This window comes from Adiantum capillus-veneris, chromosome 9 (genome assembly GCF_014529385.1).
Source record: "Adiantum capillus-veneris isolate H3 chromosome 9, ASM1452938v2, whole genome shotgun sequence".
Lineage (NCBI taxonomy): Eukaryota > Viridiplantae > Streptophyta > Polypodiopsida > Polypodiales > Pteridaceae > Adiantum > Adiantum capillus-veneris.
The window spans coordinates 68,741,075-68,758,007 of NC_140939.1; the positions used below are offsets into that span (position 1 = coordinate 68,741,075).

At 41.7% G+C, this 16,933-nt stretch overlaps 1 protein-coding gene across 1 annotated transcript; it reads right to left on the reverse strand.

Annotated features, from left to right (window-relative positions):
• Positions 1 to 15,654: 15,654 nt before the first annotated feature.
• LOC147450631 (uncharacterized) lies at positions 15,655 to 16,461 on the reverse strand. The gene has a single exon (XM_086520498.1). The coding sequence runs from the start codon at positions 16,459 to 16,461 to the stop codon at positions 15,655 to 15,657; it is 807 nt and encodes a 268-aa protein (XP_086376624.1).
• Positions 16,462 to 16,933: the final 472 nt, after the last annotated feature.

The following is a 16,933-nucleotide window of genomic DNA, read 5'->3' on the forward strand; positions in this document are numbered from 1 at the left end:
GGTGTTAAACTTGGATGAACATCCTACACTCCAATCTTACTGTAAGGAATAGAAAATCTTATCTATTTGATACAATGAATTTAACATTCTCCCATTGTTCTCTTTTTTTTTTTAATTATTTCAAATATCTTTACTTCAACAATTGTGGAGTGGCAGCCCGTGGAGAGCCTTAGTGGATCATTCAAAGCAATACATAAGGGGATTGCAGATATTATGTATGCTGATAGACCACCTTCTTTCTAAAAAACAATGGATGTCTATTTTGCAGAATTGATTGGGAAGCCCCTGATGCATGTACTATATCGAGCTTCAAACCCAAGATCAAAGAAGATATCATTTAAGCTATGTCTCCAGGTAGGATTTCAAGAAGGATTAAAGTTCAATGGTTCTTGCCTATACATGTCTTTGTGGCATGTTTCAAAACAATGGATTTGCAGAGGACAAAGACAATGTGGCTTAATAGAAGACTTTCTATGAATGAACTGGATACTATACTTGGAGAAGGATGGAGTACCAAAGAAAATTTTCATGTTGGCGATAATATCAGTTGTAGAGTAAGCCCAAACTCTATGTCTATCTCATACAAACTATGTCATTAGTCATTAGTTCTGGGCTATGACTATAGGAGATGGAGAGAGTCATAGGAGATGGAGAAGCAAGTTAGGTGGTTGGGCTCCTCTCGACTCTGAGAAAAATTTTCCAGAGTTTGAACTAAAGGTATTAGTCCATCCATACATTGAGCATAGAAGCCTTATAGTGACAACAAGTTGGAGACTACAGGATGTTAGAGAATCTCTTGAGTTTCTTATTGAAACATCTTTTGGGTATAGATTCAAAGTGGATAGCATTGTTGTGAGCACAAGGACTAAGAGCACAAGAGAGCGCGATAGGAAAGGGTTCCAACATGAAATAGAACATCGTATCATGCCGTGTGGGGTAGGGAGAATTTGTAAGAAAATAGGTGAAAAAATTCATAACGACGCGATTGCAAAATGCAAGTGAGGTGACTAATGTGCACGTGCCATGGAGCTTATACATGATCGACCATCCGTACATGTGATCATTGGGGCTTGCCACATGGCATGCATGCATGGTTGACACATGTCACCAACGGTCAACTTTTTCCTCCATGTATAAGTTTAATTGCCACTTTTAACACACATACCATACCTCAGAGACTCTCTTGCACAACGCGATATTGGTCCACTCTATTTCTTGCAACCCTTCCTATTGCCTTGTAATGTTAGCCTTTAAGTGTTTTTCAATTTCAGCCTGCACGACGTAACAATGCATTGATCCACAAGCTTGCATACCCTCTTATCGTGCCGTTTAGGCTTGCATACCCATTGATCCACAAGATCGCTTATCGCGCCATCTCGGCTTGCATACCCTTGCTCTCCCTCATCTTTCAATTGCTCTCCCTCCCCATCCACTCCCGAAGCCAGTTTGCATACTCGCACAACGCACTCTCACATATTTGTACACTCTATCTCCTTGTTGTATTGCATCGTTTGTGTCTGATCATCGAATATCGTGATCTCTTGAGACCATCTCTCCACCAAAGCCAAAAAAATGAGTTTGATTACTGAGGGTCGAGAGGAGATTTTGGAAGAGAGCCCAAGTGAGAAGTTGTTGGTTGCTGTCATGGATGGTGGTGACAAGGAATTGTACACAAAGGCATATGATATATTCAATCCTCAATTTGATCTTGCAATTATGTTAGACAAATTGAAAGATTTTCTGCAAGAGGAGGTCAAAGAATTTGAGGAGGGTCAGTGTTTTGTATTGGATGGCAAGAGTTCGTGTCATCTAATTGAATTTACTACCAGCCCAATTGAGAAAGGCAAAGTAACAAGGAGATTATGAAGATTTTCCAAGAAGTCTTCTTTTGTTTGCCCACGAAGCATTTCTTGTCCTGTCCATTCAAAGCCTTGTAGCCTTGTTCTAAAGGAAGTTGCCTTTATTTTCCATTTGTTTCTTAAAGTTGACATGCAAGGCAAAGGTCAAAGATGAAGTGAAAGATACAAACAAAGAGGGAACAAATACAAATGTTCCACAGTCGTGCAGCTTGAGAAACGTGAAGTTCTAGAGGAGGAAGAAATTGATGTTGTAGATGAGGAGCAAGAGAGTTCAAATTTTGATGTTGCTCAATTTAGAGCTAGTACTGTCATTGATGAGCCCACAAAGGAGGGAGAGTTATGTGAGGCCTAACTTACTATTCCAAGCCATTCCTTCTTTCATATCAATGAAAAAGAGTATATCCGTCTCCACTATATTCAATGCCTGCTTAAAATCAGGGAGGAATACTGTATTGCAACCATTTTTGAAGCTTTTGAGGTGACCAAAGACTTGATTGATACAAAAGAAGAGTCAAAGGAGGAGGTTTTGGCACTTGATCTGCAGACATCCGGTACCTTATTATTTTTTACTCCTAATGCACTTGCTCTATGCATGAAAAGAGTGGAAGAGGAGAAACCTACTCTAAAAGATGAGGATTTTGAGAAGAAGCTTGTTGAGCTTGGTATTCAACCTTTTGGAAGAGATTTTAAAGGTGGTAAAAAAGGACGTTGACAAAAGAGAGATGTCTGGATCATGCAATCTCCTTCAAGAAAAAGTCTTTGCCAAGGATGAGTTGCAAAAGGTAGGTTCACATTCACCGTGATCTCCCTTCCTAAAATATTTTTTTTTCAAGTTTTGTTATTTATTTCTTACTTCTTGTTTTTCAAATTGGCTCCAGAGGGAAAGCAACAGAGGGCACTTCCACAAGGGATGCCTCCTCCCTCATGCACTACTTGCCTACATTGGATAATGCCACCTTTTGTGATTTTCACATGCAGTATTCTGAAGATCCTGAGTTGCCAATATTTGCCTTGAAGATACTCTCTCGTTCAAATCAATGCAAACAAGGTCATGCTACTTGAGAGAGCTGCAACACTTAGATTTGGGTATGTTGTAGGATTCAATGGGTCAAGAGTGGGACGCTTTCTTTGCTACTCTAGCTATGCAGCTGCAGCTGAGGAGAAAAATGTCAACCTCCTTGGGGGACTATAGAAGAAGAAATTTTTTGACATACAAGGGTGACATGCCCGGTGATGCCAAAAGAATCAAAAAGTGATGTAAAATCAATAATATTTTGCGTAAAGATACATTTTTTGAATTTGGATCTTTTTAGAAAGAGGCACAAAGTCTCAAAGTGAAGCATAAGTCTCCATTTGTGGTTGAGCAGCATGGTTGTTTGATCTCATTCTTTGTAATTGCCTCCTATAGAACCAATTGAATAATTCCTTTATGCATTGCTTCTTCTTTGCTCCCCTCCCTTTCTCGTACATCTAAAAATGAAGTCCTCGCTTGATAGTGGGATTTTTCCATTCCTTGAGTATTCCATGTTGCAAGGGATCCTTCTTTTTCAAAATATGGTCCATGCAAGTAGAGAATATGCTATAAAACAATTTAAAAAATTGTTAGTTGAACTCATAGGATGCAATGAGAAAAACTATCTAGACTTTAAGAAGTAATTGAATACTCACCAAGTAATATGTGATGTCTTTTTCTCCCCGAGCATCTATGATAGCAGTTATTAAAAGCTTTATTGCCTTCTTAAGGACACCTGCATAAGTAGTTGAGCTAACTTGTTGTCTCAAGACTTTCAAAAAATTATTGAGCTTCTTCCATACTTCCATACATTTGTTGGCTACATCTGATCTACTTTTGACATTGGTTGTTATGACACAAAGATCCTTCCAGTAGTTCCACATAGTGCCGGCTTGTTTGTTGTCATGGTTGCTCAAAAATCTATCGGCTTTTGCTCCTCCCATTGAAACATCTTGCAAAACATCGCCCATCCCTTCAAAAAGAGTAGGATCTTTTTTTAGATGCACTGACCACCATGGAAACCCATTCGAGAGAGCAAAGACTCGCATTTTTCTATACACTCATCTGCAAGTGTACTCAGCTTAATAGAATATACATAATCAAGATGGAGTCAAAGCAATTTACCTAAGATTATAATCTCTACATGCATTGAACATATATGTACATTTTTAAATTTATTACTAGAATTGGATCCCAAATCAAAGAAGACGATGGATAAATTACCATTTACATGTGGTAGTGATGTGTCTGAACACACTTAGGACCATCGGGGCATTTTTTTCCCTCTCTAGGAGGTTTTTGCCTATTTTGTGCATAACAGGTCCCTTACAATCTTCTGTGGTTTGTTCTATATAGAACGTGTTGTTCCTGCTTCGTTTCTCCTCTTTTCGGGCAGTTTTCACATCAAGTGCAACATTTACCATGGCTGGCAACAACACAGATGTGCTCAAGATGTTTGCTACTAAGGACAGATTGGATGGGGACAATTACCTTAAGTGTGCTTATATAATGCAACATGTTCTTGTGTCGAAGGATATCTAGAATATTGTGCAAGGCATTGTTGTACGTCCTGCTTCTGAGGATGTAGGCGATGTTGAGAATGTTGCAGGTCTTGTTGCAAGGATTGCTGCTATTAGAGTTGTTTTGCCTACAACATAACAAGCTCGTTGGGATGCAAAAGATGATGAGATGCGTGTGTGCATGTGTGGTGCGGTGCGTGCGGGGAAGGGGGAAGAGCACAAGCCAGTGTGGGTGGAGTAGCCTCACAAGACCAAAGATGAGGAGCTCCTTATTCTCATATGTAATGAAGAATAAGGGTATGTACACACGTGGGCAGGCGGCCTAACACTGGACATCCAAGTGAGAAAAAGGCGTAGCACCTTTACCCCAACAAAGATGCGTAGGCTCATGCATTGATTGCGTTGTCTGTGAAGCACACTATTATTCCTCACATTTGCTCAACAAAATCCGCAAAACATGCTTGGGATAATCTGGCTGGTCTTTATCCAAGTCGCAATGAGGCTAAAATTGCATTGTTGCGTAAAGAGATGGAGTCAAAGATTATGCATGAGGAAGATGCTACGGGCACTTTCCTTGCTGGTGTAAAGGATATCAATGAGCAACTTATTTCTGCAGGTGAAGTCATTTCAGACAGTTCCCTTGTGCAGACTGTTCTTGATGCCTTGCCGAATTCTCACTAGACTTTTTCTAGTACTTGGAGACTTATGACCCAAGGAAATCTTGAAGTTTTCAAATACACATTGCTGCAAGAGTCGCTTTCCAGAGAAACACGACTAGACAACGTGTAGTTGAACATGCCTTTATTGCTGCTCAAAGAAAAGGTGATAATAACAATGCAGCCACTTCTTATAGTTTTTCTGCGAGTGAAAAATCATATGTTCCTAATTCTTTTGCTGGCAGAAGTTCATATGGAAATTCTGGTGATAAGGGCAAAAATAAGATGCCTTGGCATTATTGTAAAGCTAATGATCACTTGATCAAGCAGTGTCCTAAGTTGAAGGACAAAGAGGCTAAGAAGAAAGAGGGTGGTTCCACTGCAAATGCTGGTTCCACACAAATGTAGATATTGTTGAGTCTTCTATGAAAGGAGATTGTGATGCTGATGCTGATGCAGAATAGGCTTTTAGTGCAAAGTGTACCTATAATCTTGCTATCCATGATGCATGCATGTCAGTTGCTGCAGATTCACATGTGTGGTATTTTGACAGTGGTGCTACAAAGCACATTACCTCACATCGTGATTTGTTCACCTGTCTTGTCCCTCATGGGAATTCAGTTACTTGTGCCAACAATGCCTCTTATCCGATTCAGCGAGTTAGAAAGATTGTGCTTACCGCTGCACATGGCAGTTCTTTCACACTTGTTGATGCACTTTATGTACCTGGGATCAAGAAGAATCTTTTGTCTATATCTGCACTTTCTAGACTTGGACTTGTAATCAAGTTTGTGGATGATAGATGTACAGTACGTGATATCAGTTTTGGTGATGAAATTGTTGCATCTAGCATTTTATGCCATGGGCTGTATAAGCTCACTTTGTATGACAAGTGTGGGTAGAATTTGGCAAATGCAGTTGTGGATTCTAAGGCTATTTCAGATGCAAAAACTTTGGCATGCACATTTTGGACATCTGAATTTTGTCAGTTTGCTGCATTTGCAAAAATATGATATGGTTGCTTCTTTGCCGCCTCTTGAAGCACCTGTCAAACATGTTTGTGAAGGCTATATTTTGGGTAAGATGCAACATCCGAAGTTTATAAAGTATGGTTCAATTAGGGCCACATGCAGGTTGCAGCTTGTGCATAGTGATGTTTGTGGGCCCATATGCAAACTCCGTCCTTGGGCAATTACCTTTACTTCGTGACTTTCATTGAAAATTACTCCAGGCATGCATGGGTGTATCAGCTTAAAGCAAAGTCCGAAGTTTTTATGTGCTTCAAACAATTTTTGGCTATGGCTGAAAATGTCTCAAAATGTACTATGGGCACCCTCCTTTCCGATTGAGGGGGGGAGTATATGTCTAACAAAGCCTCCCTAAAGGATCACAACAAAAAGAAGAGATTTTTTCTAGAAAAAGGCCTCCGCCATGAAACAGAATGGTACCATCCCTGGTACCACCCTACTCGCTCGCTTCGTTATTTTTGCCTACTCGGTCTATTCCACTTTTTCTAACGCAAATATTTCCCCATTTGCCCTTTTCCCTCTCTGTAGACTTGTTCTCCCTCTTTGCAAAGCAAACACGTGGCCCTCCCCCTCGCCTCCGTCTCCTCCTACTAATGGTCATGGTGTGTCTAACCCCCTTTACTCACCCTGCCATATCCTGTCTCTCTATAACTTGCCCGCTCGAAAGGGAGCCTCCCTTGCTTCAAGTGTGTCCATACTCCCATTTTGCGAGACCTCCTTATTCAAACCTCCACAATTCAAACCTCCACAATTCCCTAAGCTCCATGTGTTGAGCGTGATTGGCATGTTGAGTCCCTCCATCCTCACTTTGGCAAGATTTCCCTCCCTCACACTTGTAGATAGACTTGGATCGCGCTCACCCTTGTGATGCGTGCATCGGAGTAGTGGGCCAAGACAAAGAGAACTATGCCGCCTGTCGACCCCACAGGAAGAGAGAGAGTGATGTGTCTTATCATGTGTGGATCTATAGGAGCGATACAAACAAAGAGAGAGACATAAAGAGGTATTCCTACCACCTACAAACATGCACACACACACACACACATACACACACATACACACACACAGATACAAATATCTTCATAGCAGTGCATCCACGTGGTAAAAGAGAGAGAGAGAGACTTTTTTCTTTGCTTTTGCTTTTCCAAAAGGCATTTGCCAAAGAAAGGGCATCTTTAATCCCTTAACCTTGGCACAATGAAGCCCATCACCATGCAACAATGCACAAAGGGCTCAGAGACACAAAGAGTGTGCAGAGCGGGACAAAGCACGAATGCAAGGATATACCATGGGCCCAAGGCGGCAAAGGGCATGCATATGGAGATGGTGCAAGGATGCACAATGGTGTGGGTCCCATAGCCTCCATGGGATTCTGTAACATAAAAATCAATCTCTCTCTCTCTCTCTGCGTATCTCCCACCCTTTGCTCATTAGAACCCTCTCTTCCTCTCTCTCCTCCACATATCCATGCCTCCCTTTGCCTACCTAGTCACTTTTTATATTCACTATAAAAAGAAAGAGTTAAAAAAAAAGAGCTTTCCTAAAGGATTTACTCAAAAATAGAGAGTTAGAAACAAAACACAAAGTCTCTGTAAAGATCGGCGCATATCCTTTAGGAGACTGTGTTTTTTTTTTCTAAGGTCTCTCTTTTTGTAATGAATCCTTTTAGGAAAGCTTTGGTTTTTTAAAAGCATTTCCTTTTATAGTGAATACAAAATGTGAAAAGGGTGTACCCCTTTTGTTTTCATGAAAATCATAGGAGATCCTTGTTTTTTAGATTAAAAAAAAGGTGGCTTGAAAAGTCGCAAACAAGCAAGGACAGAGGATGGCGTATGACATGGAGGCAATGCAAGGCCACGTGTTGTTCGCGTGGGGATAGGAGACAAGGCAACAACAACACCGTAGCCATATGCAGATCGATGAAGGAGATGGAAGGCCCCGCAAACTTGCAAAGGGAGGTGCAACTACATCGCTATATGTGGGTTCAATTTGGAAAGCAATTGTTTAAGTGAAATCCAGGAAGAAGGGACACATGGAGCCGAGTAGGGAATGTGCCAGGTAGGACGATAGGCTCGAAGAGTGAGGACGAGCATGGCAGGTGAGGGGGGGCTCTGTGTGCTAGAGCTATATAGGAGACACTATTTTCTACATTTCAATTTTCTCTCTTTCTCTCTCTTGATGCAAGTCTCACTTCTGTGTGTGTGTGTGTGTGTGTGGGACACCCATGCTACCTTGCAACCTACACATCAGTCGTCTCTTACTATGCTACCCGATCTCCTATAGACTATGCTCATGGGACAAGGGTGACGGAGGGCGTGCTATGCAGGGTCACGCAAGGGAGTGCAAGTTGCTTCAATGGGACAATCAAAGAAGAGGAGTGGCACCTCAGGGAGCAGGGAAGGGGGGTGGGGGGTGAGGGGGAGGCTCTGCTCTGTCAATTCAATGGGCATGGTGGATGTGAGACTTGTGATCTCTGAGCAGAGGGGATGGAGAGACCACAGGGATGGAGGAGGAGTTGAGAAATTTAAAATTTGGAATCTTAAGAAGATTTCACCTAATACATACAAAGTGGAGCCAATAGGGTAGGGAGTGAATAGAGTTTGCTTTTTTTTGGTGTGTGTGTGTGTGTGTGTACACAATGCAAAAGTGAATTGACTTTTCTTTTTTGAAGATCTTCAATGTGATAAAAAAACCCTCCCTCAAAGGATGCATAGATTCTTAGAGGGAGATTTTTTTATCTATACAATGAGAGAAAGAGAGTTGCCTTTGGAAAAAAAGAAACTGATAGTAATAGCCCTTGTCCCCAACAATCTTTGCACTTGAGGATGGTGATGGCACTACAAGATGTGGATGTGGTGGCAAAGAGCTTCGCTGAGAATGACCAGGGTCTTTTTGTGTGTGGGCTGTATATACCACATGAATTTCCATAGAGTCATCAAAGGCATGCTGCACATTCTCTCTCTCTCTCTCTCTCTCTCTCTCTCTCTCACACACACACACACACACACACACACACACACACACACACACACACACACACAGAGTCACATGAGAGAGAGAGGGAGATTTGTCACATGTAAATAGAGGATCAGAACTCTGGATTCTTTGTTTATTGCATGCACAATGAGGGGGGGGGGGGGGGGGGGGGATGATTAGAAAAGTGAAGAACAAAATTTAATGGGTTTTATTAAGATTCTTCCTTTCAAGAAAAGCGGGGAAACAAGTATGCAATAGTCGATGCAACGCAAACTTCTTGTGTGAAGTCGACCTTCAATTTTGTCTTTCGGAATCTTGCTAGATTCCTCATAAAATCAGATAAAACTCAATGAGGATACTAATACTCGTCACTAAATAGCAACAAATAGGTGACGGTCTCAATTTGCAGCACCCTAAGATATTCACGATAGTCGGTTAATAAGGTTTTCCCATGAGCAAAGAGCTGAAAAGTAGTAAGGTATGCAATTATTAAGCAAACAATTTAAACATACTTAAATATAGTGCAAAAGTAAAGGGGCGGGAAGAGGAGGGGGTGGGGGCTACGTGCAAGCTCGAGATAATGCATAGAAAGGGTTGCAGACAACATGTAACCAATGTTTTAGACCAATGTTTGAGAAAAATATTTTTTTGCAAAATTACAAAATTCCTTTGGGCAATGGAAAATCTACAAGGTTTCTTTTACTTGCTAGCAAAAAACACAAGAAAGAAGAACTTCAAGATTTATCCAATGTAAGGCTTGTTAGCACCTTCCTCTTGTATATCCATTAGTACATTTAATTGTCATCTTTAGGAGTTCTTTGGACAATTTATTTAACCTCTCAAGTGAAGAAATGATTGACTTATAGGAGCTCGATCTAAACTATGTGTGTTGTGATAAAGTGCCTCTCATTTACTCGCTCAATTTTATCATCGCTCGAAAAAGTTTGCTTGGAGTTTGGGATTCCTCGCTGTGGAGGAGAGGAGCCACACAATTTTGCATGCTTTTTTGCATGTCAGGGTCAAGGGGGCATGGAGCTCACCCCTTGTGAGGAGGATGACAGGGCCCAAGGCGTGGGAAACATCCCTTGCAAGGAGAAGCCGCCTGTCGACGAGACCTGCATCAAACTGCACCCTTGCGGGCTCTACGGCATCGCACTGGCGTGGGGAACAATTCCCGTGCCTGTAGCAGGGGGGACGACCATCAGCATACGAGGCGGGGGGAGCTTTGCTCAACCCCTCGCGCTTTCTGTGGGCTGCCATAGCCGGTGAAGCAATGGAATTTCACACCTGACGGGCGCCCAACCCCATTGGGGGTTAGTGGCCAAGTTTTTTTTAATAACTAGGGGACGGTACCCACAGTGGGGTACCCCCCCCCCTCCCTCTACTAACAAATGAGGTCCATGGCGTGTTTCTTGGCATGCCCATCATTGGGGTAGGCATGGTAGCTGTGGCGTCATCAAGGGAAAGATGAGTTAGACTTGGAAAAGTAAAGCTATCACTGGTGGGCTCAAATTGCACTGAGACCCCTGGCGAAACAACGTATGGGGAATCCATCGGCTTACCGAGGGAGTCTCCATTTGCGATAAGATTGGTTGTTTAGCCTTCCCTGTATCCAAGAATTTCATGAGACCCGTTGAAGGCATGTGGATCCCCTGGTTCTATTTCTCTAGCTCAATAACCCTATGCATGACCTCACAAACTCTTTGTTGTTGATCCTCCATGCTAGTAGCACCCGTTGTGGATTGTAGGACATCTAACCAACCCACGTGATAGGTGTGACCTATGTATAGGTTGGTTAGAGTTTCCGTTCATACTCCCAGTTCTCATTTAGGAACGCTCCATCTAGGCTTGAGGTGCTAGGGGTGTCCTTTGAAGTGGATGCAATGTGGCTCTCTATGGGTTGACTCTTAGTGGTCGCTAATTCAAGAGCACTCGATTGCTCTCCTAGAAAGGATATTGACATTGGAGCTTCTGCTTTTAACTCTCTTTGTTGTTTCACCTTGCGTAAGCTCTCAATTTCCTTTTCCCTAGCCGCAATGATATATCGCTCAACCTCTTGCACTTCGGCAAGGCTTCTACCATTAGGTAATATAACCTCCGAGGAAAATAGCTCTGAAGAGTCAGGGGGTGCAGTGAATGGAGTATTCACGTGCACACTCTCCAAGAGCATAGGGTCTACGTTGGTCATGAATGACGAATTTACTTCCCCACACCCCTCATTTACATCGTTAGCTCCATGTTCGGAGCGAGTGGTTCTACTAAAGGTTTCCTTCAAGCGGCTAAGCATGCTCGGTCCGGACCGTGGACCCATGGCATGCATGTCTTGGCTTCAGCTATCGGGATTAGGCATTGGGAAACCCTCCATGATGTCGTAGTCAGAGGAAGAGTCACTAGCCGCTATGTTTGGATCTTGGTTTGTACTACCTTGGGTCCTCGTCGTGGGCCCGGAACCTAAGGTAGGTGAATATTGAGAACTCGTGTAAGTCGAAATGCTCTCTAGTTTCTTGGCCTCTAGCACACGACCAGAGCGTAGATGCATGTGCCTGTGGAACTCCACAAGCGTTGGCGAATAACCTCGAAGGTTAACCGCTTACTTTTTTAGGCGTCCGTTTCACTCGTTGATGTTTTTTAATGATCAATTTTTGGATTAGAGGGTGTAATAGCTCGAAATGAGAGTATTGCTCAGGGGATTATGGTGTGCTTTACAGCATAGCGTTCGATTACCCGAAGCTCCATTGGTCCTCAAAAATGTTGATTTTTACCTATGCGTGAGGCTAAAATACGTAATTTTAAAGGGGGGCTGAGGCCTGAGCCTGAGCGTGAGCTTGGGCTTGGGTGTGGGGGATATTCCCGATCTCGATCCTATCTTTAAAATTTTACTTTTAATTTAATTTAATTTTATTAATTTTTTTGTTGGGATAAGGGCGCCGCGGCCGCGCTGTGTGAGCAAGCACACACCTCTAACCTACCTACTTACAACTAATAGAGCTATTGTTACACACTAACACACTACTACAACAACTCATTAGATAACAAAACTACTTACTGTACTTTATACATAACTAACATTATGGATCTACTACCTTAATTAACACCTATCACAGAGAAAACACCTTATGAACAGAAAAAACAAAGTAACTTTCAATACCTTATTAACAAACAATACACAACAGCAAAACAAACTCTTTCTCAACACACACACCTTCCTTCTCTACCTTTCCTATGTTTCAAAATGCACCACAAAGTACCATAGAGTGCTACTCAAGCTTAATGCAAGGCATTTCCCGACAGCGGCGCCAAAAATGTACACGTCTGTCGCACGTGTCAATGCAAGGGACTTGCCGATACACTGTGTGTGAGCCACAAATGGCTCCAAGCACACAACTAGACTAATCTGGCAAGCTCAAGAGAGCAAGGGTGTGTCACTGACCGCCCTACGCTCGCCTTCGTGGAGGATTCCTCGCCGCGAAGAAGAAGGAGCCGCCGTTACGCCTCGTTCAACCGCTTTGCTGCCGCCGTGCCGTTGTCGCAATGCTCGATCACTCTCTCTCTCTCTCTCTCTCTCTCACACACACACACACACACACACACACACACACACACACACACACACACACACACAGGGAGATGAAGAAGAAGAAGATGGAGATGGAGCAAGAGCACTCTTCAATTGCACAAATGAAAGAATGAGTGATTTTTAGGTTAAGGTGAATTTTATATTAGCTCGCCCATTCACACTTGGATGCCCATGCTTAGCCAACTAACCCTTGAATGTTCCAGTTAGAGTGCACCTCTCATCGGCAATCACTCTACCCTTTTCCTATTGGACCGACAAGCCCGGTACCTGACTCTACCAAATAAATAATACGGCGTCTATTGTAGGCGATAGGAATGTGCGCGAGGGTTAACACCGCATATCGCTTCCTATGGTATTTCTTATTGTTTCCTCACGATGCGATAGGGGGCACTTCCAGACTGTGAGAGGATGTCCTATCGCATCCTGCGGTATTTTTCAGTCTCCCTTACAACGCGATAGCGTGCTCTTCCAAACTGTGGTAAGTACTCTTATTGCATTGTTCGGGATATTTTAGGAGTCCCTTGAACTTTCGGTGGGCTTTGTTTTTACTAATTTTGTGGCAAAGAACAAAGCACTTTCCGACCATCAAATGGCAAGGACAAAGCAAACAGAAAGAAAAGTTTACCAAGCTCCAACAGATTCATAGAAAGATGATGATGACAACCAGGAAGAATTGGTTGGGAAGAAAGAAGAGAAACCACCTACACAACCTCGCCAGAGGGCTACTGCTAGGAAGAGATTGAATTATCAAGTCAAATCTCCAAGGGAGATAAGAAAAGCACAAAAGTCTACTTGTCTTCTTATTCCAAAGCTACCCTTCATGAGAGTTGTCAAAGAAATATCAGATAGACTCGTGAGCATGTTGAATATCAAAACCTTTGTTTTAGTAAGGTGGCAATCTCAAGCTTTGATGTGCCTTCAGAAGGCTACTGAGGATTTTCTTATTGACTTTATGAATGATAGCTACATTGCAGCTGCATTTGCTCACATGGTCACACTGATGAGCAAAGATTTTGTGCTTGTGTCAAGGCTGATACAAGTTTGATAAGGCTCTTGAGATTATTCCTAGTGAGGATCTTAGGGCCTTCCAAATTTTAAATATTTCTCCTTCCAGGCAGCAGAAGAATTCAGGGGTTGTCATTGAAGATGTTACACATCAGTATGATACAAGAAAGGCCCAGGATATCAAAGCAGGCAAGGAGGTTGAGAGGGAGCAAGACATGATGTCAGAGGATGCTATCCTTACAGAGCAAGCAAAAATTTTAAGAGCATCTAACTCTCTCCTTTATGAAAAAGTGACAGGCCAAATGGTTGTAGATGTCTCCATGTGTGGGGATAATGAGGTGTACCTTGACATATTCCCTCAAGACACAAGTATGCTTGTAAACCCCAACATTGAGCTTGGGGATACTGTGCTCTTTATCTGTCTCAGGTATGCGTTGCTTCTTTGCTAATTAATGCATGTGCGCCTACAAGGGCCTCATTGGGGGATGTTTTTTCTTTGACTTCAGGTGTCTTATAAGAGATCTTCCAAAGGCTATAACTGTGAAAATTTCCATACTTGATCCTCTAGTGACACAGTGTCTATTTAACAAGAAAGGAAGACTTTCAAGTTTTTTTGAAGATTTTGACATGCTGACCTGCAATTACATATTATACCCCTATGTTGAAGGGTGAATTTTAAATCCTAACAATTTATAATATTCTATGGTATTCTTAGCTAATTGTTATATTTTGTAGAGGACATTGGAGTCTTATTATCTTCAATCTTTTGGAGAAAGATATGATATTTATGAATTCATTGTTAAGTATCCATGGGAGAAGTAAACTGTAAGTATAAAGTAAGATGTATGCTTGATGGCCCATTGTTTTCTATTAGTAGCTTTTTGATTGATGTCTTCTTGTAGTGCTGCCAAACTTATAGTTGGTCACCTGAGTACCACAAATAATGATTACAATAGAAGGTTTCAAGTACTACAATCAAAAAGTGCCTTTACAAACAGACTCAACATCTGGTGGATGGAGGGTGCTTGCCAATGCATGGAGATATCTTGAGTCAAGGTGCAGGATGACTACACTCACTGTAAGTGTGTATCTCATGTGCCATTGATTTGTTTTGACTTCCTATATATGTACTCATGTCCTTTATTTTCTTTTTCTATTTGTTGCAGTTGCATGAATATCTAGAGTCTTGGGTTACTTGGGTGAGAGAGAAGGCTGTTTCTATGGTTTTGGAAAGATCAATACACCCAAATGATCCAGAGCCTCCTATGGCACCAACTACAAATGAAGAAGAGTATCATTTGTCACCAAAGAAAGGTAAAGCCACCAAGGGTTTGAATGCAAAGAAAAGGGATCACAAGAAGAAGAGTCCTGCAAAGAAGATCCATACAAAGAAAAGCCTTACAAAGAAAAGTCCTACAAAGAAGAGCCATACCAAGAGGAAGAGCCCCACCAAGAAGAAGAGCCCTGCAAAAAGAAAAGTAGATACAAAGGGCCATCCATTCCACTCACCATTCAAATTCAAGGTTCAAAAGCGTCGTTCAGCTAAGAACAGTAAGGGAGAGGCACCTAACTCACCTTTCAAGCTACCATTCATGTTGGCAAAGAAGGTTGCCAAGTCACCCAAGCCAACCACTCCTCAGGAGCCCAAAGCACCAACCCCTGCCAAATCCCCCGTGCCAAGCCTTGAGGAGCCCAAGTCACCACCACCCCCTCCTGAACACAAAAGAAAAATGGTCTCTGAGGATGCAGAATCCTCTCAGGCAAAAAGAAAAGTGGAGTTTCATGATTGATTACTCCACAAAAGTTATGTACACTTTTGTTCATTTTGTCCATATGAACATATACCCTTTGGTGGTTCATGATTTTGTACTTCAAATACTTAATATCAATGATTCAATTCTTAAATGTGTATCATTGTGTAATGTCAGTTTAAAAAAACATAAATAATGTTTGCAATAAGGTCTATAGAAAAGACAAATATATTTGCAAAATGCAATGATTATAATATTGAACTTTTTTTTTCAGGTCCTTGCAAGTGGCTCAAATACAACTCTTTTTGGGGGAAGGCATGTGATGCAAGAGGTTGAACTCTCCATCCTTGTGCTCACCACATCTCCATCCACTTTGAATCTATACTCAGGAGATGTTTCATCAAGAAACTCAAGAGATTCTCTAACATCCTGTAGTCTCCAATTTGTTGTTACTATAAGGCTTCTATGCTCAGTGTGTGGATGGACTGTGATCTTTAGTTCAAACTCTGGACAATTTTCCTTAGAGTCGAGAGGAACCCAAATACTTGATTTGCTTCTCCATGTCCTATAGTCATAGCCGAGAACTAATGATTGATGACATAATTGATATGAGATACACATAGAATTTGGGCTTACTCTACAACTAGTATTATCGCCAATATGGAAAGTTTTTTTGGTACTCCAGCCATCTCCAAGTACATTATCCAGTTCAGCCATAGAAAGTCTTCTATAAAGCCACATCGTCTTTGTCCTCTGCAAGTCCATTGTTTTGAAACATGCCACAAAGACATGTATAGGCAAGAACCATTGAACTTTAATCCTTCTTGATATCCTGCCGCGTGACATAGCTTTAAGGATGTCTTCTTTTATCTTTGATTTAAAGCTTGATATAGTACATGCATCAGGAGCTTCCCAGTCAAGTGAACTTATGGTGGGAACGGGTAACTGATGTAGTTCTCCGTATGCACCTTCTCGTGATGGAACCTTGTATTCTGCAAAATAGACAAACAAATCCATTGTTTTGTAAAAAGAAAGTGGCTTGTCAGCATATATAGCATTTGCAATCCCTTTATGCATTGCTTTGTTTGAATGTCCCACTTAGGCTGCCATTCCACAGCTGTTGAAGGAAATATATCTGAAATAAAATCAAAAAATGAGAAAAAACAATAGAAGAATGAAAAATTCATTGTATCAAATAGAATTTTTTTTTTTACTTACAGTAAGAATGCAGTGTGGGATGCTCATCCAAGTCTAACAACATATCCTTGGCCATGTACACATGTTGAACCTTAGCCAGCCAGCCATTGTCGGTCACTTTAAAACCAAGAACACGACCTTTCCAATGGTTTTTTACTTTATCACGTTTAGTTCTCTTCACTCTGTGTACACCTTTGCATGAAGGAAGCATTGTTACCCAGTCATTCACACAAAAAGATATGGGTTTCCAAAGATCATCCTCTCTAATGTTATGAAAGTCACAAGAAGTTATGTTATGTGAAAGGCGACATGCAGAAGACGCCATGTAAACTCAGAGATTAGAAAAGAAAGA

Excerpts from the sequence above, each read along its gene's own strand:
- LOC147450631 (XM_086520498.1), bottom strand. The coding sequence starts at position 16,461 with ATGCATAAAGGGATTGCAAATGCTATATATGCTGACAAGCCACTTTCT.